The 24,826-nt window shown below is 36.4% G+C and overlaps 2 protein-coding genes across 2 annotated transcripts; one reads left to right on the top strand and one right to left on the bottom strand.

Moving 5' to 3' along the window:
- Window positions 1-69: 69 nt before the first annotated feature.
- On the bottom strand, window positions 70-19,933 carry LOC132115930 (receptor-type tyrosine-protein phosphatase H-like). The gene is made up of 17 exons (XM_059524363.1): window positions 19,661-19,933; window positions 16,348-16,606; window positions 15,549-15,812; window positions 14,604-14,876; window positions 13,964-14,230; window positions 12,862-13,092; window positions 12,510-12,773; window positions 4,658-4,754; window positions 4,491-4,538; window positions 3,874-3,955; window positions 3,563-3,653; window positions 3,060-3,133; window positions 2,803-2,940; window positions 2,170-2,292; window positions 1,222-1,382; window positions 918-1,053; window positions 70-216 (listed from the first exon to the last, which is right to left on the bottom strand). Exons 1-17 carry the CDS (start codon window positions 19,712-19,714, stop codon window positions 70-72), a joined length of 2,709 nt encoding a protein of 902 aa, XP_059380346.1. The 5' UTR covers window positions 19,715-19,933.
- Window positions 19,934-21,698: 1,765 nt separating this feature from the next.
- On the top strand, window positions 21,699-24,484 carry zgc:56095 (Ferritin, lower subunit-like). The gene is made up of 5 exons (XM_059524362.1): window positions 21,699-21,844; window positions 22,855-22,955; window positions 23,279-23,425; window positions 23,645-23,770; window positions 23,909-24,484. The coding sequence occupies exons 2-5, from the start codon at window positions 22,857-22,859 to the stop codon at window positions 24,056-24,058; spliced, it is 522 nt and encodes a 173-aa protein (XP_059380345.1). The 5' UTR covers window positions 21,699-21,844; window positions 22,855-22,856; the 3' UTR covers window positions 24,059-24,484.
- The last annotated feature ends 342 nt before the right edge of the window (window positions 24,485-24,826 follow it).

The raw sequence follows: 24,826 nt of genomic DNA, 5'->3' as shown, positions 1-24,826 counted from the left end.
AGTTTTTATTTATTGAAGGTTATGTATTTGAAATGGGCCATTTGACCATATGATATGGCTTATTTCTGTTTATATTTGACTTTGATTGTTATATTCTTTTAATGCTATTGTGTTGACATAGATCATGTCTGAGTTGTCATAGATAGGCTCTGACTTAGGCCCAGTTTTGGGTTGTAGACTATCCATCATGCACTGGTGCAGGAACACATACTGAGACTGTAAGAGACAGAGAGATAAGCATAAAACAGATGAAAGTAAAGAGTGTCTGCCAGGAATACGTATCTCCTTATTTTCATGTAATAAAATTATTACCTGTAATTACATAACGATATGTAATAATCATAAAAATACAGATGCAATCCTGTTAGGCAAAAGAATGTCCTTTTGAACTCAAAATAGGCATACCAGAAGAACTTGCAGATAATAGGAATTGCTGTTAAGTCTTAAAACCTAACTGTAGAATTAGCAGTAACATCACTGTATGTATATATGGAATAATGAAAAAAAGTTCTTGTTTTATTGCTACTTATCATATAAATTAGAGTGTTTTCATTTCATTTTGCTTATTTCTGCATTGTTATTTTGGTGTTTACTAAAACTTTAATCATTGGCGTGAATGCAAAGAAAGCACTATGGTTATTAGAACATAATGTTTAAGTAGTTTAATATGTTTGCATTATTCCATGATATATGTGGTTACATACTGTAAGATATACAGTTTCCTAAATGCCACCCTGAGATGGAATTTGTAAAGTAAAATTCATTTTTTAAGTGTTTGGATCCTCCAGGAAAAAAGCTAGCCATAACCCAAATAGGCCAAAATAATTGTCACAATAATAATACCACCACCTGAATTCTATGCTAAATTGCTCTTAAATGCTTTTTACAATTACTGTATGTATCTAAATCAGCGTTACCTCAGTTTGCACCATTAGTGGCCGACAGAGTCTCATTTGCTGAACAAACGCTGCAATTCCCACTGCCTTCTCTTTGTGCAGCTGCTGTAGCAGGACGTCCAGCGCTATTAGAGTACCTGTCCGGCCCACTCCAGCACTAGTGTACAGAGATGGTGACAGAAGGATTAAAACTGCTTTATTTTGTCAGTGTAATTATTTATTAATGCTCACTCTTCATACTGATTTGCTCTCAGCAGTCGACTGACTGTCATTTTTCATGTTAAGTTAATATTTGAATTGGGTTTAAAAGTTAGTAGTAGTACACCTGCAGTGTACAGTCGTCGGCCCTGAAGAGAAAGAGCTCTCTATGTGCTGACGGATGAGTCCTCTGAATTGGATCAGCTCCTCTGTGCCAGCAGGAACACCGTGATCCGGCCATGCTGTGAAGTGGAAGTGCCTCACTGTTCGTGTCTCAGAGGTCTCTTTCTGTTTTAGACAAAAAATAGACAGAAATAGATTGTGTCTTATGTTAATCTGATCAGTCATGTGCTAATATATTCATATTCAAGTTAAATGGCTCATATCAGAAGAAAGCAGAATACATATTTCTGAATACCAGATGAACTAATGATAAGAGTGTGGTAAAGTCTGTCAAAGCTTGTGCTATTTCTCACTGTGTGTAGCACCTACAGCTCTGCAGATCCTGCTGAAGGATCCCAAGAAATAAGTACACTATCTATATTGAATAAAATGTTTATAATATGTCGCAATGTGAAAATTACTATGTAAAGAGGCAATTAAAAACTATCCATTTAACTCTCATCATCGCTTATTTAGAAATCATGCATCCCATTTCTGGTCCAAATCCTTTTAATATCCTAAAAGCAAACGACAAACAGTGCTAAAATACTCTCACAGGGTGCTTTAGTACTACCGAAAAATCATGAACCTGATGACTCTAAATCACTGCCAGACTGTGATTTATCTTTTCTGAATTGTTAAAATATTGGTGTATGAATCACCATGAAAGTTTTATATTTTAGCTTTAAAAGTGTGCTATAAATAAATAGTTCTCATAAACAGCTGTCAGGGCCAGAGAGAATTATGGATGAAAAATAAAAGTCAACTATTGGTTGCACCCCACCCCCCCAAAAAAACACTAATATTTATATCATATCATTTCAAACAAAATTAAGCAGTCTGACATGTTGCTCTGAATGTTATGTTTCTTTCTATTATCATTTAACAGGTAAATATAAATATTTCGGCTCACATTTTTTACATTAAATTCTCGCAAAGTCCAATTCGGAAATTTATCCTCCAATTTCACTGTAACAAGCAGGTTCCCATAGAGACACGGCGTGTAGTCCAGCGGCCAGTATTGCTCACACTTGACCTGGATAAGTTAAATCAGAAAAGTTATATTCAAATAACTGCACAAAGTGCAGAGGAAAAATCTGACATAGCAAGCTAAAAAGTATGCAACCAAACCACTCTATATGTGAAATACTGTGCTAATTGTGGGCGGCAGTGGCTCAGTGGTTCATGTAGGTTGTCTACAAACCGGAAGGTTCAATCCCTGGCTCCACCTGACCAAGTGTCGAGGTGTCCTTGAGCAAGACACCTAACCCCAGCTGCTTCTGACGAGCTGGATGGTGCCTTGAATGGCTGACACCACAGTCGGTGTATGTGAATGAGTGAGTGAATGGGTGAATGTGAGGCATGTTGTAAAGCGCTTTGGATGGCCATGGGGTCTGTTGAAAGCGCTATATAAATGCATCCCATTTACCATAATAATACTGTTTCAAACATCACTACATAATGTAAAGTTCCATATAGTGTTTAAAAAAAATTGAAGCCAGTAAACACTTGAAACTAGAGTAAGCAGTCTTTTGTTCTGCCTTACCCTTCCACTCTCAGTGCAGTTGGTTACCATGACGATGGCCTGTGACCTTTTCTCCCAAACCATTCTCCAGAAGTCATTGACAGTGGATGCCAGTGGACCTTGAGCAGCAATATACTGTCTGCTTGCATTGCCATAGCCCTGATATACACATAAACAAATGTCAATCCACCAGAAGGACAATTCTTTGGAGAAACAAGCGAGGTAGTGCTTTGTGTTATGAATTACAGCTGATGTTGGCTACTATTTAATGTACTTACAGGCATGTAGTTAGCATTGATATAATCTGAATCACCCTCATCCTTTGTAGTGAGATGCACTCTAGAGGAGTCATCTTAAAGATAGAGAGAGGAGGACACAATTACATTTTCTAAGACAGATAATGTGCAGTAATGTTGTTTGTGTGTGTGTGGTCCTGGTATTTCCTACATTACGGGGACAAAATTTCTTCACAAGGATAGTAATACCAGTAATTTTGGACTTTGTGAGAACCTTTTTTTAGTCCCAATGAGGAAATGAGCTTATAAATCATACAAAATTAAATGTTTTGAAAGTCTAAAAATACAAAAACATTTTGTGGGGTAGAGTTAGGGTAAGAGGATAGTATAAAAGATAAATGCCATATAAAAACCATTACATCTTTGGAAAGTAAAACACAAACCTGTGTGTGTGTGTGTGTGTGTGTGTGTGTGTGTGTGTGTGTGTGTGTGTGTGTGTGTGTGTGTGTGTGTGTGTGTGTGTGTGTGTGTGTGTGTGCACTTACAGGCTAAAACATTGGAAAATCTATTTTTTTCCTGGTTTTCGGGAAGAAGAGCTGCTATACTAGACTGTTCTATACCAACTGAACTTAAGTCCTGTTAAAACATATTCAGTAAAATCATACTCAACAAACACAAAACAATCATCATCAAAACAATGAGAATTAACTTGATGATTCTAACATATAAACAGGTTGTCATTTTCAATATTTCAATTCTTTGCAACAGTCTAAACTAGGCCTGGTTTTATTTAAATATCACCTAAAATTCAGTCAGATAAAAAAATAATAATAATTGAATATTTCAAACACCCTACCTCATATTCCTCACTGAAACCTCTATTCTCATCACGACTCATGTTTTGATAATGTCCAGGAAATTTGTCCAAGGGAATCGGTCTGAAAAAAACATTTCACAGTTGTTTACTTTTTTATATATAGAGGACACTAAAATGACTTCATATACAGTGGCCCCAAAAATGTAGACACTTTTAGCATACCTAAAAAAAATGTCTGGATAACAAAGCATTAGATAACATAATATTAATAAAGCAAATGCATTTGTCTATAAAAACTACTGTGCATTACACTTTCACATTTTGATTTCACAGTTTCACATAAAGTTTACCTTAAACTGAAAATTCTGTCATTGTTTACTCACTCTCGTATCATTTCAAACCTGTATACTTTTCTTTCTTCTGAAGAATACAAGAATACAATAGAAGATATTTTGAAGAATGTTGATAACAATTTTGGTCATCACTGACCTCAGTTGTACAAATATTTCTCAAAATATCTTCTTATATGTGTTCCACATAAGAAAGTCACACAGGATTGGAAATTACATCTAGAGAAATTTTGAGGTCAACTTCCAAATGCTTTGCTTTGGGCCACTGTATTTTAAAAATTTACAAAATATTAGAGTCATACATACTTGTAGTTTTTATTAGACACTCTTGATTCCACAAGTGGGTATGGCATTCTAAAGATGAGAAAAACATTAGAGATAAACCCAGTATAGCTTATGTTGCATTATATTATGAAAGAAACTCATAATATTTATATTAAAAAATATATAAAATCAATCAATAAAAATCATACTTATTGCGTTTTGCAGAACCATATCGGCGCCATGCAAATACAGCAACACAAATAATGATGACCAAGAGGAAAAACACAAGAACTCCTGCTATGACACCTGCAGAAAACAAAAAGAAACAAACACTAAACATGTCAATGCAATGTTCAACTAATATAAATTAATACAAGGTTAAGCTCTATGCAGCTGAAGCCTATGAGGGTTACAATCCTTCAGAAATCATTGTTATATGTTGATTTGCTGTTTAGGAAACATTCAACATTAATGTAATGGTTCTATTATTATCAGTAATAAAAACAGTTCCCCTTCAGGAAATCGAGCTGTCAAACATTTTGGAAACGCCATGGCGAGACCACTTTCTGGTGCATGTGTGAAATTAGTCCAATAGCGAAGCAGAAGTCATGAGCGGGGTGACGTGAGCAACCAGGAAGCATAAAGGCATATTCGGCAAGCTTAGTGAGTTGGTGTGTGTGTGTGTGTGTGTATGCAAAAGCACTCAGTCACAAGTTTCAGAGGCCATTTCAAGTGATGTGTTCCTCCCTGCCCACACTATCTTTCAGGTGGTGAAATAGTCTGTTTGGTAGCAGAGCAATAGCAGTCAGCTCTCAAGGGGGCCCACTGTCGCGAGTGTGAGCTTCTCCTGCTCTGTGTGCTTCGCTCCTGCCTGGTCATCTTCGATGAAGATCGGAAGATCTTTCAGAGATTGGAAGCCTGCCCCACTGTTTCTTCCCCCCGAGAGAGAGACAGATGCTTCATCTATCTTCCTCCGAGGAGGTTGATGTCCCTCTTGTATGAGGAGATTTTGTAGGTTGTAACTCGTGCAGGAGCCAAACTGAAAATCGAATGGCCAGCCGAGAAACAGGATGCTCGTCTCAAGAGCAAGCTGGATGAGCACTTCCTTAAAGCTAGATCACAGCCATCATGACCGGGCCTTCATTTTTCCCAGATCTCCATGTTGAGGTTACGAGATCATGGGATAAACCATATTTGTCCTGACTCTTCAGCCCCACAGTATCTAACAACTCTAACATCATGGGTCTGAATGAGAAGGGATATGGGCCGATGCCGGAGGTGGAGCACACACTCAAGAGCTATCTCTCCTCATCCTCAGCATTGTCCCTGAAGGCCCCAAAGCTTCCCACCAGGCCAGTAAACCTGACATCCAGTCTGGTGGGGAAAGTTAATTAGATTAGATTACATTTGATTAGATGACATTAAATTAGATTCAACTTTATTGTCATTGCACATGTAAGGTACAAGGCAACGAAATGCAGTTAGCATGTAACCAGAAGTGCAATAAGCAGTAAGTATATACAGTGTTTACAATATGCTACAAATGTAAAATAAATATACAGATAAGGCAGTACTATGGACAAAATTTACAGATTTTTCATTTACTATCAGTATGATATACAGATAGGTGTACTATGAAAATACTATACAGATGGATTATGTAATAAGTGTATGTACACTATAAGCAAAAACTAGGAAAATATGAACATCATTTACAGTAGGGGTGAGGAGTGTGTAGTGGTGTGTGTGTGTGTGTGTGTGGTGGGGGGGGGGTGTTCTCAATTGCAAACCGTTAAAAGTTCACCAGGATGGCTGAAGACAGCTGGTTCTTCTTCAGTGTCCTAAGGAGAGGCGCTGGTGAGCCTTCTTGACCAGGCTGGCGGTGTTTGTGGTGGAGATGGTGGTGGAACTTGAAGCTGGAGACACTTTCAGCAACCATCCCATTAATGTGGATGGAGTTAGCAAACAACAAACAACATCTGTACATATGTGTTGTTATTGTCCAAGTGTGTGAGTACTGAGTGCAGCACTGTGCATACTGCATCCTCTGTACTCCTATTGCTACGGTAGGAAAATTGGTCTGGAGCCAGTGTGGTTGGGAGGAAGTCCTTGAGGTGTGCTACGACCAGTCCCTCAAAGCATTTCATAACAATAGGTATTAGTTCTACTGGGTGGTACTGTATTCATTCAGGCTTATCGGGAGGAGTGTCTCAGCACTGGAACACTGGATGTGGACTTAAAGCATGTTGGCTTGCTTGAGTGAGGGACAGGTTGAAAATGCAACCCCTGCAAGCTGCTCTGCACATGTCCTAAGCATGCATCCAGGAATTCTGTCGGGGCCAGCAGCCTTGCGTGCATTGCTCAATGTAGTGTAGACATCTGTGGAGGTGAGTTTGAGGGGTTAGTGGTCTGCTGAGAGTATGATCCTGGTGGCTGTCTCCTTGCTATCACTGTTGAAGCGGGCATAAAAATAATTGAGCTTGTTAAGGATGGCGGCTTCTGTGATCATTGGAGTCAAGTTGCTTGTTTTGTACTCACTGATGACCTGGATGCCATGTCACATTCGTTGGGGGTCAGAGTTGGAAAAGTGTTCCTCTACTTTTAGCTTGTAGCAGTACTTGGCCTTTTTGATGCCCCTCCTCAGGTTATCCCTGGATTTGCTGTAGGCCTGGGCGTCATATGATCTGAAGGCACTGTTGCAGGCTTTCAGCAGTAGTAGCTCCTCCTTGTTCAAGCATGGATTCTGATTTGGGTATGTTGTGATCTGTTTCTCTGTTTTAACACCGTCAATGGTGGTGTTGATGTAATTCAGTACAGATGAGGTATAGATATCAATGTCTAAGTGAGAACCACAGGCAGCCTGAGAAGCAAACATACTCCAGTCCATGTATTGAAACCTGTCATGAAGTAAAGAGTCTGCTTCAATTGGCCACACTTTGATGGTCCTCACTGATGGCTACACATGGTTGATGATGAGTAAATACTTAGGGGTGATAAACAAAGAAAGATGATCAGACTGTCCCAGGTGGAAAGGGGGGTCGTGATGTAATCTCCATCAATGTTTGTGTAAACATGATCCAAAGTTTTGTCTCCTATAGTGTGGCATGAAACATGTTGATGGAATTTGGGGAGTACTCTCTTTAAGTTGGAGTGATTAGAATCACTTGCGACAATAAAAGCAGACTCTGAGTGAGTGGTCTAATATTGCTGATGGCTGCATGCAGTTTGTTCATAGCAAGCTTGGCATTAGCATCCGGTGGATTATAGGCTGCAGTTATAATGATGGAAGTGAATTCCCTAGGCAGATAAAAAGGTCTTCCATTAACTATGAGAAACTCTAGGTTAGCTGAGCAGTGTCTCCCAACAATGTCAGAGTTCGTACACCAAGCTTTGTTAACACAAATGCACATGGAGCCTCGCAATCCAATATCCTTCATTTTATGTGCTCATTTAAAAGAAAAATGTCCACACTGACTTAGGCTTTGACATTCACAACACTATAATCTTGATCATGCAGACCAGACCAGAAACTGACCTTCAAATTTACTAGAGGACTACATGCAAATCACAAAAAGGTCTGGTGATCTAAACAGCTCAAGTATTCAGTTTTAACCTTCTTAAAGCAACTAAAGATGTGTATTACCAGTGTCTTGGAATTCATAAATGAAACACTGATTCAATGACACTTCTAGCTCCTCATACCATCAGACCCAGAAGTAGAGATCAGGGGTCAGGACAGCGCTCTCGGTCGGGGTCCTCTGTACAGAATTATCATGTAAAAGAGGACCTCGGCCAAGCGGTCCCGACAATCCAATCGTCAGGACCATGAGGGCTGCCACCCTGGGGAGGAGAGGTACACACCTCAGTATACAGTGCCCGATCCTCCTTTGTGCCTTCAGGGAGCTTTACTGATACCCTTGCCACTCCTGGTGCTTCAGGGTTCAGGAAGTTCCGGAAAGAAAATTTCCCAGTTGTCAGCGACAGTACAGCACAGAAAAGCTCGCCCCCTCAGATGAGCATGCTAGAGCAGTCAGGTGGCTCCTCTAGTGAGACCAGTCTCGAGAGACTAATTCCCTTAGTACACTTTCTGACAGCAAGGAAACTTCTGCCAAATGTCTCACAATGGTTCCTGTAAACTGTAGAGATTACAGAATTCAGTTCGGTTCTCATCCACTTATATTGGAACAAGAAGTAGAAACTCTCTTGAGGAAAGAGGACATAGAATGTGTTCTTCCTCTCTCATGAGAATCAAGATTCTACAGCTGTTACTTCATCGTTCTGAAGATGGAAGTGGGGGGTTTTGTCCTATCATCTGCATCTACTGAACTGTGCTATCAAACGATTTCAGTTCAAGATGCTTACTATCAAACATATCGTGTACCAAATCAGGTCCAAGGACTTGTTTGTCACAAAAGATCTCAAGGACACACACTTCCACATATCCAACCTTCCTTAACACAGGAAGTTCCTGAGGTTTGCTTTCAAGAGTAAAGCATACCAGTTTTAGGTTCTTCTGTTTGGCCTGATACTATCAACCTGTACTTTCATGAAGTGTGTGGATGCTGCGCAGGCTCCGTTGCGACTGCAGGAAATCCACATACTGAATTACATCAATGATTGGTTTATATTTGCTCAGTCAGAGCAGATTGCGGTCCTGCATCGAGATGTTGTCCTCACCCATATGAAAGAGCCGGGGTTACGGCTAAACTCCAAGAAAAGTGTGGAGTCGATGCAGGCTCAGTTGTCTCCTGCTCATATCGAAGTGATTCTCACAGCTTTGAGGGAAGTGAGAGAAGATCAGTCACTCACTGTCAAACAGTTTTAGAGATGATTGGGTCTGACGGCAGCTGTGCCCAGTGTGATACATTTTGGCCTGTTGTATATGAGACCCTTGCAGTGGTTGCTCAGGGCCAAGGGGTTTTCCCCGAGGGGGAACCCGCTTCCCACTATCAAGGTTGACACTCGGGGTTCCTTGTCATCATGTAAAGCTCACAGCTTGGGAAGCGGTCATGAGAGATTATATATATATAAAGAGAGAGAGAGAGATCTAAAGCTCCTGAATTCTTTACATTCTTTACAACTTCAGAGTACTTTTTCTTAAATAAGTGAACCTGCCATACCAAACAGGACAACAGGGGGGATGCCAAAAGATCACTCACTAAACCTGTCCCTTTGAACTGGACTGACTGAATATCTACTCTGATATGATCTTCCTGCTCACTATATCCTTGTTGAAGAGGATAGGGGACCTCAAGGCACTCACTGTATCCTGCTTGGAGTTTGCCCCAGGCATGGCTAGGGCATTCTTTTAGACCCGGGTATGTCCCTAAAGTGCCTACTTCCTCGCTGAGTCCCATTGGGTCTTCCTTCCAGGAAGCAGGCCAAAAATGACATACTCTGATTTGTTCAGTGCAAGCACTGGACTCTTACATTCATAGAGCTGCCCAGTGGTGTAAGGCAGATCAGATGTTCATTTGCTTTGTTCCACCTAAGAAGAGGGTTCCACCGACCAAGCAAACTATGAGTCTGTGGGAGATTGAGACCATAACACTGGCCTATGAGTCATCTGGCCCCCAGTCTCCTATAGGGGTCAAAGTGCACTCGACTATGGGTATGGCGGCCTCCAAGACCTTATCAGTGGCCCTTCAAGATGTTTGTGCTGCGGCAGGCTGGTCCTCTCCACACACATTCATCAGTTTCTACAGTCTGGACCTGACATCTACCCCAGGGTGTGCTCATTAGATACAAACCAGACAGAGACTAGCTCGTATGGTATAGTAGGTATTCTTGTTCCCAAAGCGTTCAACATAGCTTGAGTTCCTAGAAGGGGTCATATGATGCGCTTTCAAGTTTTCCTTTCTCTTTGGAGTGTTATAAGCTGTTCATGAATAGATAAGATCCCTAAAGTTGCAAAGACTAAAGTCTCAAACCCAAAGAGATATTCCTTATAAAAGGCTCATTTACCCCCCCCCCCACATGTCTACGTCACGTTGTGGGAGGATTTGCATAACACCGCCCAAATGTTCACGCAAAGAAAGAAGCCTTAACTTTGATTCTCGCTTTTGCCGCCGGTGACATGTCGTGGAGACACTGTTTCATTGTGAAAGCGAAAATACTTTGTTTGGCTTTCCAAAAGAGGACACAAGTAGAAATCAGTGGTTAAGTTGTATTCACAACACTATTCCAAAACAGTTCAACCCAATTATTTTGATGTGTGCAATGCATTTTATGGAGGACTGTTTCCTGATCCTGGGAGAGAAGACTACAATGTACTTCTGACTAACAGTCTCTGAGTACGTTTACATAATGCATGTAAAGGATTTGCCACTGATGATTCAAACATGGGTTTTGAGCAGTGTAGAGTTGCATTTATCAATTCCAGTCCTCACACCCCCCTACTCTGTACATTTTGCATGTTTCTCTTATGGCTTCATATGTTTGTTCTATTCGAACGTTAGTGCTCTGCAAAGGGGACATCAAAGGATATTCCGCTATGTTTCCAGTTTAAAGTGAACGTATATGTTACTTTCAAAGTACATTAAAGTGTGTGAGACATGAATTTCAATTGTATTTATTAACAGAGCTATATGATGTCACACTTGCCTGTGTGTGAAGACGTAGTGTAGTGCAAACCTGTGAATGAATGTTCAGAAGTGTGGTAACTTCAGCAGATTTCCCCCTGCTCATGGAGTAGGGAGCAATGACAACTGTGTAGGGACCATGTCAATGGGGACACAGTTCATGCACAGAACTCACTTCTAACAAGCTGATTATATGAATCAGGTGTGTTAACATGCAAAATATGCAGAGCTGGGGGGCGCGAGAACTGGAACTGAGAACTGCTGGTGTAGAGTAGCGTTTGTTGTTTGTCGTTTCTCTGATCACAAATGCAGACATGGTTTTATGTTTACACGACGCAATGCAACGCAATGCATAAAAACACAGTACAAGTCATTATAATCCTTAATTATGTCCCCACTGGATGCAACAAATGGCTCATTTGCAATGGGTTTTATTGTTTTTGTCTTGTTGTGCCAGTGTTCTGACCAGGACACGTTTCACAATATGAAAAGGGGCGTAATTTTTCCATAACACGGTTGAGGCATTCGGCCAATATCAAAGCACTGGATAGCTGGCCAATTAAAGCACACTTCGCTTTTCAGACTGATGAGCTTTGTAAAAAATGACACTTTTCAGAAAGGCGGGGCATAGAGGAGAAACAATAATGTACAGTATGTGAAAAAAAATGTTTTTTTTTTACCTTAATCTGCATAAACACATTTCATTACACCAAATACGCAAAAAATAATGTTCTTTTTAGCAGCATCATATGACTCCTTTAAGGGGAACGTCTCGAGGTTCCTTATGTAACCATAGTTGCCCGAATGGAATAAGACGCTGCCAACTCCCTGCATCCCTGCAGGTGCTTGCTTCGGCAGAAGCTAACATGTGCTCTTGCCAGATGCGCCTTTATGCTTCCTAGTTGCTCACATCACTCCGCTCATGACGTTTTGCTTCAGCATTTTTTTCTAATTAATGTATTGTGGAAACCATGATATACTACCATACAAAAGTCTGTGGTACAGTAAGCAGTTCAAATGTTCAACCATTTATTCAACAGGAATAAATTATATTGATCACAATAAGATAATAAAGACTCAAATAATGTTACAAAAGATTTATATCTTTGTTCTTTGTTAAAAATAAAAAGTATTATGGTTACCACAAAAATATTAAGCAGCAGAAACTAATTAATATAAGATGGGAGGAAAAACTATATTTCACTGAAAAAAGTGATTTCCTATAGTCTTACGAAGTCACATGATGGCAGTTGTGTGTGGAACAGGCCACTTTGATAGCCATCTTTGCTCTACTTGGTATATCCATGATAGCTCATGAGAGAAGCAGGATTCATACAGGTTTGAAACAACATGAAGCTGAGTAATAATGACAGAATTTTTACGATTAATTATTTACTTCAATTTGTATTTAACCTAGAATATTCCTGAAGTTTTAAGACACTATCTTTAATTATATAATCATATATAGACATTATTTTACCTGCTGGATTTGTTTGGCAGTTGACTGATACTGTTTGACTCCTCATGGCTCCAGAAAATGATAATGCTGTCACTTTGTACCACTGGGCAACTTGCAGGCCTTTTATCTCCTGTCTTTTTTTTGAACTATCTGATTGTTTGAAACTTCGTCCATCAACATCCACCTGTACCCCGGTCACAACTCCATATGGAGTTTCCCAAATTACAACCAGACCATACCCTCCAGAATGATATTCACAGCTGAGATGAGATACACTATTTGGAGCTTGTTTGAAAGAGAAAAAGAAGGATAATTTTTTTAATGGAATATCAGCTGATCAGTGGCACAATCCAAACAGAGCATGTAAACTCACCTAATGTCAGGTTGTGTGAGCATTGTGGCAGCTGCTGTGACTCCAATTCATAAAACAGTGAAACATTGTAGTTTCCTCCGGGATACAGGTCTTGCAGATTGACCCTGTTGTGTATTACAGTTTGATAATAACTTCCACTGCTGTTTTGAGCTATCACATGTGTGGAACCATTAACTTCAGCCTCTATTGATGAGTTGGTAACTTTCCAGTTAAAGGACGTACAGTAAAGGGCTGCAGAAAACATAGTAAAAAATGAATGCCGATTTTAAACTGAGTTGGAGTCTTACTCTTGGGGTCTTAATCTTAACATAAGTGGTACAGGACTTTAGGTAACATTTTACAGCATCCTTGTAACACGTTACAGTTATTTACCAAAGTAATAACTAAATTATTAGTGCTATCAAATGATTAATCGCATCCAAAATAAAAGTACTTGTTCACATAATATATGTGAATGTACTGTACTGTCTATTTATTAAGTATATATAAATAGACACATGCGTATATATTTAAGAAATTTTTTATATATTAAATATATTTATATGTAAATTAAATTATATTAATAAAACTATGCAAATACATGTAAATATTTTGTATTGTATATTATGTATATTTATATTTACATAAAAAATATATACATTACATACACATATTATGTAAACAAAAACATTTATTTTGGAATGCGATTAATCACAATTAATCATTTGACAGCACTATAAATTATGCATAATTATATGCAACCCTAAATCAAACCCTAGTCCTTACATTAACCTTAAAGTAAATACTTAAAGTTACATAGTATTTCAATGTATAATTACTCTGTAACAATGGCACTTTACAGTAAAGTGTAAACAGACTTTAACTTCCTGGTCTGGACCTGGTCTGGCCCCAACACCATATGTTTGTTTATTATGCAAATTAAGATGAATAAAGAATAAAAAAAAATTATCTCTGAGTTCAAGCATTCAAAACCATTCAGAAAAAGTATTTTTTTCCCTAGAAAGTATTTTTTTGACTAGCAAGCTGTCAAAACTCAGTTAAAACTTTTAATTAATGCTTTTTAAATAAGTAGCTGAATTAAAGTAATGTTATCAAAACTTACTAGTGATGTACTTAAAGCTGTATCCTCTACTTAAGGCTTTGTTCACCACAGTAAAAAGAGTAAATTTGTATTCAGTGCCTGGTGTGAGAGATGAGTAAGTATGTGTAATCGGATCACCCTCAACGGATCCAGTGAAATGTTTCTCACTCCCCTCTCTATGACTTTTCAAAGTGTAGTTGTAGATGACATTATTGTTTAAATTATTCCATGAGATAGTCAACTCTGTCTGTGACCGAGTGACTGTAACTCCAGTTATGTCAGATAGAGCTGTGAAGAGAACTGAACTGTTAGTAATTAATATAATACAGCAGCACATTCTTCATAAATTCATCACTGATATGTGGTATTTAGTATATTATGTGGTAATTTAGTAATTAGCAATGACGTTTTTATAATTATTTGTTGCAAATTTTGTTTTTGACTAATGGAATCCCTCCGTACTCAATGTTTGTAATCAGCAATTCAGTAAATTCCTTTCAGTTGCTTCAGTTCAACATCCTGTGTGTTGTAATCAATTCAAATGCCAACACATGAATTGAAAGCATGCTGATTCTTACATTTTGCCCATTTTTGCTATGTGATCAATTTTTAGTCTAATCCAAAGAGTAAGATAATATGAATAATAAAAAGAGCTACTTACTCGTGATGTTATAAAAGTTGAATCCAGTACTTCTCAGATCAGCAAACTCTGTGTACAGAGTGAAGCTGTAATTTGTTGCAGGCATCAAACCTGATATATGACATATTACCTTATTTCCATCTTCAGTTTGACTACTGCAATTCACTGGTGGTTCATTTCTGTTTTCAAGAGTATAACTGTAATTATTTTTGTCTGTGTTTGATACAACATCCCATTGTAAGATCATGTCTGTGTCATTGCTCCTCACATTCACATTTTGAACATTAGATGGCACTGAAACAAATACAGATATAGTGAAATATGTGTTATACAATGAGCTTGTCATTTACACATAATTATTAGATAATCATAAGGAAGTACAATAAAGGACCTGTTAACTCTACAGCACCGAATGCCAGTTTGTGACAGGAAATAAAAAAAGAAAATGTTATTTTTACTTCTTGGTGCATTTACACTGCAAATGCAGCTGAATTGTCACAAAAATAATGTAGCATTATAGTATAAAGTAGTTTTGTTGGAATTGAAAAAAAATAATAATATTGGAAGCATCAGATTTGAAAACTACAAACCAATTCAGACTGATTCTTTGTTTTGTTTTTTATCTTTGTAATCTAGGTCTCTGTAATTTAAATTTATAATTGCATTGTACATGTAGTTTTATCATTCTCATATTGTTGCAAATGAACAATAAACTCTTTTGTGAAGAAAAAAATGCTAAGAACTTTCATTAAAAAACATCTAGCAAATGTTATAAAACAATTTAAATGAATCCGTTTTTGTGCTGGGCTACTAAATATCCGCAGAACAATTAAAAATACAGCAGCGGTATACAGTGACTTGAATCCTAATTTCAATAAGAATTTCAGCTGTGGTTCTGTTCTTATTCTTGCACTTGAACAGAAATTGGAGAGAAATATCAGATGTCAAATGTCATGATGTACTCACTGGTTACATTAGTGAAGTTGTATCCACTGCTCATTACAGTTCCAAACACAGTGTAGAGCGTAAAGAAGTATTCTGTCCCAGCATCCAGAGACGTGACGTTATATTCCACTGTATCAGTTTGTGATATAGGTACTGAAACATTTTCTTCGTTCCTGTATTTCAGCTTATAACTGTAATCATTTCTGTTCTTGAAATTACTCCATTTTAATGTTATCATATACTCTTTCCGATTGATGACTGAAACAAGGTCAACATTAGGTGGAGCTAAAGAAGAAAGAGACAGAAATTTTATTTCAATAGCTTCTGGTACTATCCACCTGTACATTCATTCATCTGCAATTCAGTTCATTCAATAACTGACCTGGTAATGTACACTTATTACCACTTCGTACCAGAAATTAATTCTAACAATTTCTGAATGTTTTTGCAGTAATGTTACATTTATTTTAAAGAAAGTCAGCACGTAATGAATAGCAGTCAACAATAAAAACCAATTTTGGTTTGTGAATTGTTAATGGATCATGTAGATAGGTAATGTGCTGAATTACATGTTTGAATGAATATTTCTGTATTTAGCTTGCAGCTTGCAATTAGATGAGTTCAATAATATATATATATATATATATATATATATATATATATATATATATATATATATATATATATATATATATATAGAACAGACTAGATTTTGAGAAAGATCAGTGATTGAAATTACTGAGCCAACAATTAACACAAATTAAATTTGACACAACAATTATAGGTTTCTTTAGAGAGAAGAAAAAAAAGACTCACTTACCAGTTACATCAGAAAAGTTAAATCCGTTGCTTGTGTTACCCCCAAACACAGTGTAGAGTGTGAAAGAGTAGTTAGTCCCAGGAGACAGACCTGAGACTGTATGATTTAAATAATAAGCTTCTGATGCATTGATTGAGACTTTATTGTCAAATGTTTCCAGTATATAACTGTAACTGTGGTTTTCAACTTTCCATTCAAATGTTAATGTAGTATCTGTTCGACCAATTACTGTAACATTCTTAACATCAGGGATTTCTGCCTGAGGAAAGAAATGACATTTATTTTAATAATCAAATGTTCTATAAACCAGCTAGTCTCCAAAACAATCACAACAGAATGAATTCTGACCAGCTGAATTGTACAGACATCACAAATATCACCAGTCATGCAGATTTGCTCGATATATCCCATCTTTTCAAAGCATGTTGCACAAGTCTTTACCCAGGCTCTTATCACTACTGCAATGCTCTTTTAGGCCATCGTTCAGCATGTGCAATCAAACATCTGTGAGTCTCCAGTGAACCAATAATTACCCTCTTAATTGTGAATCTCTTTACTATTATAAATGAATAATACACAGCATTACTATGGGTTGCTTCTTAATTGGAAATGTACATCCTAGTAAGGCTGCATATATTGGCTTCCATGTCTTCAGGTCAATTTGAAAGATCCCTGAAAAGCAGCCTCTCATTAGTGTGCTTCATTAAGCATTATTTAAAAATGATTTATCAAGTGTTTACTTTGTGCCCCCAATAACCAACAATCCTTTGTCCTTTGCAAGCACTCCAATATATAACAAATAATTTGCTAATCCAATTTCATTGTGTAACGTGTAAATTTAAATCATTAACATGGAATGTTAAACACAAAAGCCACTGTTTGAATAATGTGCACTTTTGAATTTTATGATGTTGAGTTACACAAATGTACACAGTGGCATGACAAATAAACTACAGTAAAATAAATTTACATAATATATTATCAATGACTTATCAATGATACTAAGCATCCCTCTCTCCATTTAACATATAAAAAGTAAACGTCAACCTATCTATAAATCCACTGAAACAAACTATGATTAGTCTAGTGAATGATTCTCTTTGACAAGTTACCATAAGGTAGAAGAAAACTGCTGTTGACACAACAAACAAGGAAATAGTGTATAATGGCTTTTATAAAACAAAAAGTACCTGTGCAAAGTTTAGTTGCCTCTTCTCATTCAATATATATCTAAAAGATGGATGGAGATGTAGGACACACTGGTTTCCATGTTTTATGAGAACAAAGGCATATTTTTTTATACTGTACAATCTTTATTTTCTTTCCCGTAACCCTAACACAAACCTTCGGGCACTTTTAGCTTATAAAAAATAATAATTATGTATATACAAAAATTATGTGAGTACAAAAACATTGGTCATTACTATCCCTGTGAGAACATTTGGTCCACATAACGTGGAATACCAGGCACACACACAAACACACACTGGTTTCCATGTTTTATGAGGACATTCCATAAACGTAATGGTTATTATACAGTACAAAATATTGGTATTATTGTACTATCCTTGTTGAGATATTTGGTCACCACAATGTAGGGAAAATAAAAGTCTTCAAAGCAGCCTCCCTTTCAAAACTTTGTTATTCTCTTCATGAATTTTCCAGCTTCATGAGGTGCATACTGGGATACTGGGATAAAAAAACAATTGAAAAAGTCCTTCTAATGCTTGAAATTGGCTTTACTATCCAATAACCTGTTTAAGAACAACCAACAATAGAAAATATACCATACAACGTGTTTTAATTTTTTTGTGTATCAAGTATATCTTATTTAAAAAGAATTAGAATGTCATATCCATTACAGTAAAATCTTATTACTAACTCTATTTACACAATAACTCATGATCACTTCTCTGCAGGACTTTGGACTGGTATTGTATTCCAGAAGTGAATCATTAAATCCATAAATATGAAATCTGAACTCACAGAACTGGCATCTCCACTCCATTTACAAGAAGATCAGATTAATGGCTATTTTTATATTGGTATCAACTTTATTTCGATAGTCCACTTTAGACATACTATCAACTATAATTAGCTTTACAACAACATGTCAACTAACTATCATTAGAATAGACTGTTAGTTAGGGTTACAGTATATAGTTGTATCTTCAGCATTCCTCTTGGAGTTAGAAAGATAATTAGTTTACACTTTATAGTCCCACTTCATATTAGGTGTCTATAAATACTATGTACTTGAAGACACTTTGTTGTACAGTGTACCTACTGGGTTCATGCTGAATTGCAAAACTCTTTTGTTGCTTGGTGGAATATAGGTAAGGTTAGAGGCAAGTTTGGTGGTATTGTTAGGTTTAAAGGGTGAAGTGAGGTCAACAGTGTAGATGTAACTACAGAAACTATTTACAAGCCAATATTTCCGAATATAAGTACAATAAAAAAACATGAACATACATATCAAATTATTAATTTAAACCACATAGTAGTTAAGGACAATTCAATTCAAGTGAGTCCCACTTTATTTCCATAGTCCACTTTACACATTCTACTAACTGTAAGTAAGTTTGCATCTACATGTCTGATTCATTTGGAACTACATGTAAACTTATTAAAACAGTATTAGTAGACTGTTTGATTAGGGTTAGTAGAATAAGTTTACATACTTGGAAAGTTACTTAGTAGAATGTCTGTTGGAAGACCATTAAAGGGGTCATATGATGCGATTTCAATTTTTCCTTTCTCTTTGGAGCAAGGCATAAAATTTCTGTCATACGCTTATAACATTCAATCAATCACAAAGCATTGGATAGCTGGCCAATCAGAGCATACCTCGCTTTTCAAAACGATGAGCTTTGTAAAAAATTGATGCATTTCAGAAAGGCGGGGCACATAGGAGAAACAATAATGTACATTATGTGGAAAATATATATAAAAAAGTGTTTTTTTTTACCTTAAACTGCATAAGACTTTGCATTACATCAAATACACAAAATAATGTTCTTTTTAAGAAATGTCATATGACCCCTTTAAAACAATATGTGTTAGTAGACAGTCTACTAATACTCTACTGTTCAATTCAATGTATTACTTGCTGCTTCATTGTAATTAATTGTTGGATATATTTTAAGATTTACATCAATTAGTTATTCTTCAAAGTTATTCTCACGGTGCTTTATGTCACCGGTATCGGTCACAGGTGAAACCTCTGTGTCATGCATAGCTATAGGTTTACAATCTGAACCCCAGACTCAGTTTACCACATATAACAGTTGTATATAGAGAAAGACTGACTTACCCATGTAAAAAGCACACACAGAGATACTAAAGTCAAAACTCGTTCCATGATCATCCCGGTATGTGGTCAGTGTAAACAGCCCTTTTATCACACTGAAATTTTTTATTTAACCACTACATTCAAAAACCATATTGAAACAACTATTCAAGCCTGTTGATATTACTGCACTCACACATACCACCTTTAGTATTATAGTCGCTTTAAACTCTCGGTTCTGACGCTTCTCTCTGTCTCTGTTCCCTGTGTTGACCTGTTTTATTGCCACTTCTCCTTTTTCTCATGACGGGAAAACAATGCACATCAACCTTTGTCCTGCCTTTAAACCAAAGTTCTTCCTTATTTTAAAAACTCCTCCCTTTTATTCTTTCCAAACTGGTTATAACTCACTTCTTCCCTCTTTTTAATTGCCCCTCACATTCAATATGCTTATTTAGGTTGGTCTTCCTATTTCACCTAATTAGCTTTAACATTTTAAAATGTTCAATTCTTTTTGTTTTCGCATATGCTTTCAAGTAACTCCTAAGAAATTAAGTTTATGAATAGAACTGAATTGTGGTCATTAGTTTTGTTTTTAGTTTTCCCTTGAATGGTGTTCTTCCTGTGGGTTGGCAAGGTAACAAAAGAATCTAGAATCCTTTCAAAAAGAAAATGGTGACAAATGACCCATTCTCGTCTTTATGCAGTAACAATAGACCAAAGTAATGGCTTAATTTCCATAGTTGGGTGAGTCTTGAATATAATATCTGATACTGTGCACATCGTGATAGAGTCTTTACATAGAGAGTGCATAGAGAATTTCTATCTCACCTAGCTAAATTTTGTAGTCTTTAACCAGACTGATGATGAATGTATTAACAAATAACTTCTCTTTATTATAAACATTTGTAGGTCTAGTGATGTGTGTAGAGGAAATTAACTGTGGAGGGTTTAGTTTACTTTTAATTTTCAGCCAAGACAGGAGGAGCACAATCAGCACTAATGTAATTGTTTTCCCACCATGTCATTCTTTTTGTTATGTTTTAAAATAGCGTTTAGATCTATTAAGTATTTTCTTGTTATTTACTTATTTACTCATTGCCAATTGCCAAGCAGTGTATATGTGGAAGTGTGAAAACTAAATCACATAGCTGAAAATACTTTTATTGTTATATTTACATTGTAAACAAACGATATGTCTTGACAGGCAGTGCATAAGAACAATTAAAAATTGTTACTTAATTTTTTATTTTTTAGATAGGATGTACATGTATGTCAACTATTTATCAAAGTGGTTTCAGAGACAAGCATGTTGCCTTTTGTATAACTGCAAGCGTGACGTATTTGTCAAAAGCAGTTCATCAGGTTTTTCCTTTCAAAACAAAGGTGCCGTGGCCCTCTTCCTCTGTCATTATGATCAACACAACAATTGTTTTATCAACTGACACTTTTCACTAATGTACAAATCGGTGCCTGTTTAACTTTAAAGCGATAAAGGTGCAGACAAATCTATTTGGAGAAATATTAGATGTTAAAAAAAGTATTATCTAACATAATTAAAACATAAAACAAAAATTATAATTGTGGCATAGACCTCAATAAATAGTAAATGAATATTCAGTTCATAGCAGAATTGTTTTATACAATTTTTGGCCAATCCTCAATTATTTTAGCCTATGCTTTCACCAAAGCATCTTTAAGAGAAAGTAATCATTATTCTGTAGGGTTCATTGCATGTATTTAATTAATTAAATTTACGAAATGATTCATTTTTTTATTTTTTTATTTTTTTTAACTTAGTATGTCATATCTATCCCAGTTTTCTGGAAAACCGTTATTGCTCATTATTATTTACTAAAAGTATTTTGATTCTACATTACAAGTAACGCTATTGTATATATATATATATATACACACACACACACACACACACACACACACACACACACACACACACACTCGTTAAATAAACAATACTGTGGGTTACTGCCATTTTTTTACACAGTGGAGATGATACTATTGTTTTACGGCGATCCATGACTGGATGTGTTTAACTCCTCAACTGGAGATGTCGCTGTGTGTTAAAGCAATGGGAAGATTTACTGCCGAGGAAACAACACATACGAGAACATAATCGGGATTTATAACTCAAACCATTAAAGTTGTATTGTCTCCAGAAGTAATCTGACGCGTGTCGCTGCTGAAGAGGTGAGCTGGTTTACATGAGCTGTTAAAGAGAATCTGTGAGAATAGAGTGCAACAGCAGAAAGCCATATAAACAATGTCGTCCATGTAACGTTATCTTTGTTCGTACGTGACGTTGCGTTTGGTACAATTTAATATAAACGTTATTAGACAATTTTTATTTAAAAAAATGGTTGTCTTCGGCTTCATCATCTGCAGGAATGGCATCAAACAAATCAGTACAAATATAAACTTGCAGCATTCTTTTGGATTTTTGTGTTGTCCCCTGTAACTTATTTTTTGAAGATCTTGCTGTCTATTAATATTCATTTTTTTTGTGTCTAAAATAGAGTAGAAATAGAAAGTTCAGGAAAAATCCGATTTCTCAACTTAATATTTTAGACCAACGCAATTTATTTATGCACCAAACACAAAAAATATTATTAAAGCAGGAACGTTTGGGATAATAAATGAATACAATGACATTGTGATTTAAATTGGCTGTGGCACAGTAATATATATATATATATATATATATATATAGAAATTAATAATAATAATAGTTCTAATACAACATATGCAACTTTCCATGTCATTCATAACAGGCTGAATTCAGTTCACAGCAACATATGTATAGAAACAAAAACAATGCATATATTTAAAAGGTTTATATATGATTTAAAATATATTTTTGTTTATTTATTTATTGAATCAGTATATCCCCGTTTTGAACCAAGAGCCATACTGCAAGCAGTTACATATCTTTAGTACTTTCCCCTGCCTTACGTCACATCTGATAAATCAATAACTGGTTAGACAGAATATAGTGTCATACACTCACTCAGTATCACCACTTAACAAACACTCTACACGGTGAGACTGAGTTGTGCAATCTGCATATATGGACATTTTCTTTTCATTTTGCTAGTACGTGTAATGTTGGTCTTGAATCCAGCTCTGCTAAACTAACCTTTTTAAGTTTTCTATTTTATTTAGTATTCTAGTTTATCTGTTTTGTGTGTTTTCCTTTTCAGAAATGTCTCTAGTCAAGCAGAATCTCCACCCGAATAATGAGGCAAATGTCAATAAACTGATCAACCTCAAACTGATGGCTTCATATGTTTATCTCTCCCTGGTCTGTTTACCAACTAACATTTATGAAACGTTGTTTTTAGGTTTATTTACATTTGTGTATTTTCTTTCTCTCTCTTATGAAATGCATAGAAATACACATGAACACATTTTTCAGTGTCAGCAATTGCTTAATGTTAAAAGTGCATTGTGCACTTATTTAAAAAAAATCTAAATGAATAATAATGGAATCTTTGAGTGTTTAGAATTGAATATTCTGCATGCACTGATGCTGAATTAAAATTGTTCATATACACATACATACTTGACCCCTGCATATCTGTTTAGACAGTAACACTAATACAGTCTCTCTGTGTCTCATTTTAGGGAATGTATTTTGACCGAGATGATGTGGCTCTGCCCAACTTCTCAAAGTTTTTCTTAAAGCGTTCACTGAAGGAGAGGGATCAGGCGGAGCACCTGCTGGAGTATCAAAATACAAGAGGAGGACGAATCGTTCTCCAGACCATCGCGGTGAGGGAGTTTTAGAAGAAATGTTCACCTAAAAATGCAAATTGTCATTTTAGTCACCCTCATGCCATTTCGAAAGTACAGTAATAAAAAATTACTTTAAAGTTTTAAGTGCATTACAAGTGAATGTTCAAAACATTTAAGCACACTTGTTTTTCACAAGGCTGGTGTCATTGTCATCACATCATATAATTATTTATCTGTCTCCCTATCATTTATCAGAAGCCCAGTCGTGATGATTGGAAAGGAGGTATGGATGCTATCACTTTTTCTCTGGACCATCAGAAATCTCTTAACCGAACCCTTTTGGAGATCCATAAAGCAGCTGGAGAACACTCTGACCCTCATGTGAGTAGCATAATATAAAAACAGGACTGAAATCCCTTCTATCTCCTTTCTCGTTTTTTTTTTTGTGTGTTTTGCAATATAATTGCATATTATTTTTAAATAACAGTCAAACTTGTTTTCCCCGTCATACTGTTCCAGCTGTGCGATTTCCTAGAGAGCAGCTTCTTTACTGACAGTCATGACACCATTAAGACGCTGGGTGACTACGCTAGCAACCTGAGTCGCCTCATCTCTTCTGACCCGCACGGCAGAATGGGAGAGTACCTGTTTGACAAGCACACTCTCTGATGCGCTCGGGTCTGAGTTTTGTTGCCAACATTCCGTTAACAATATGTGCATTAGTGAAGGAGTTTTGCACAACCGTTCTGTTTCATCGTTTTCACGAACCACAATTTGAAGTACATTTTAATCTGTTTAAAATTTGGAATATACTATAAAATGTGCTATTCCAAACATAGTACCTCGAGTTCAAGCCTGAACTACCCCATGTCTGTTTCCACAGTTGTATAGGTGCTAGTGAAAAGCCATATCTTACCAAAGACCAGCCTATGGGCTCCTGTAGGTTCTTCAGGAGAGGTTTAGTACAATGTACCTGTGAAAATGAGTGTTTCTATGTATGTATTGTACTCCAGAAACTTCAGTTGCTGTGAATTCTTATACCACAAACATGGTGCTTAATGTCAATATAGCAATAAATCGAGCATTGCAAAAAAAGATTGTTGTCTTTTTAACAGGTTTTCTTGTACCTTTAATGTGGCCTCTTTACAGTATTATATTTATAAAGCTTGCAGCTCACTTGTAAAGTTGCATTTGTATAGTCAAACTGAGCAAATCACTGACGGATCGCAGAGCAGCTTGACACATTGGAAGTCGCGGTCCTGCTCATAAACTTGTGAAATGCCATCCCTTGTCAAAATGGGGAGCGTTCTTAAGGGAATTTTGTCATTTATTTATTTTTTATAATTTTATGAAAACATGATTTACAGTAATTACATTAACAACTTTACACATTTTCTGTACAATTGTTGTCATTTTTTTTATTTAGATTATATTACA

This window comes from Carassius carassius, chromosome 35, assembly GCF_963082965.1.
Source record: "Carassius carassius chromosome 35, fCarCar2.1, whole genome shotgun sequence".
In the NCBI taxonomy this organism is placed as follows: Eukaryota; Metazoa; Chordata; class Actinopteri; order Cypriniformes; family Cyprinidae; genus Carassius; species Carassius carassius.
Note: the sequence above shows the minus strand (reverse complement) of the source record. Positions and strands in the feature narration are given on the sequence as shown.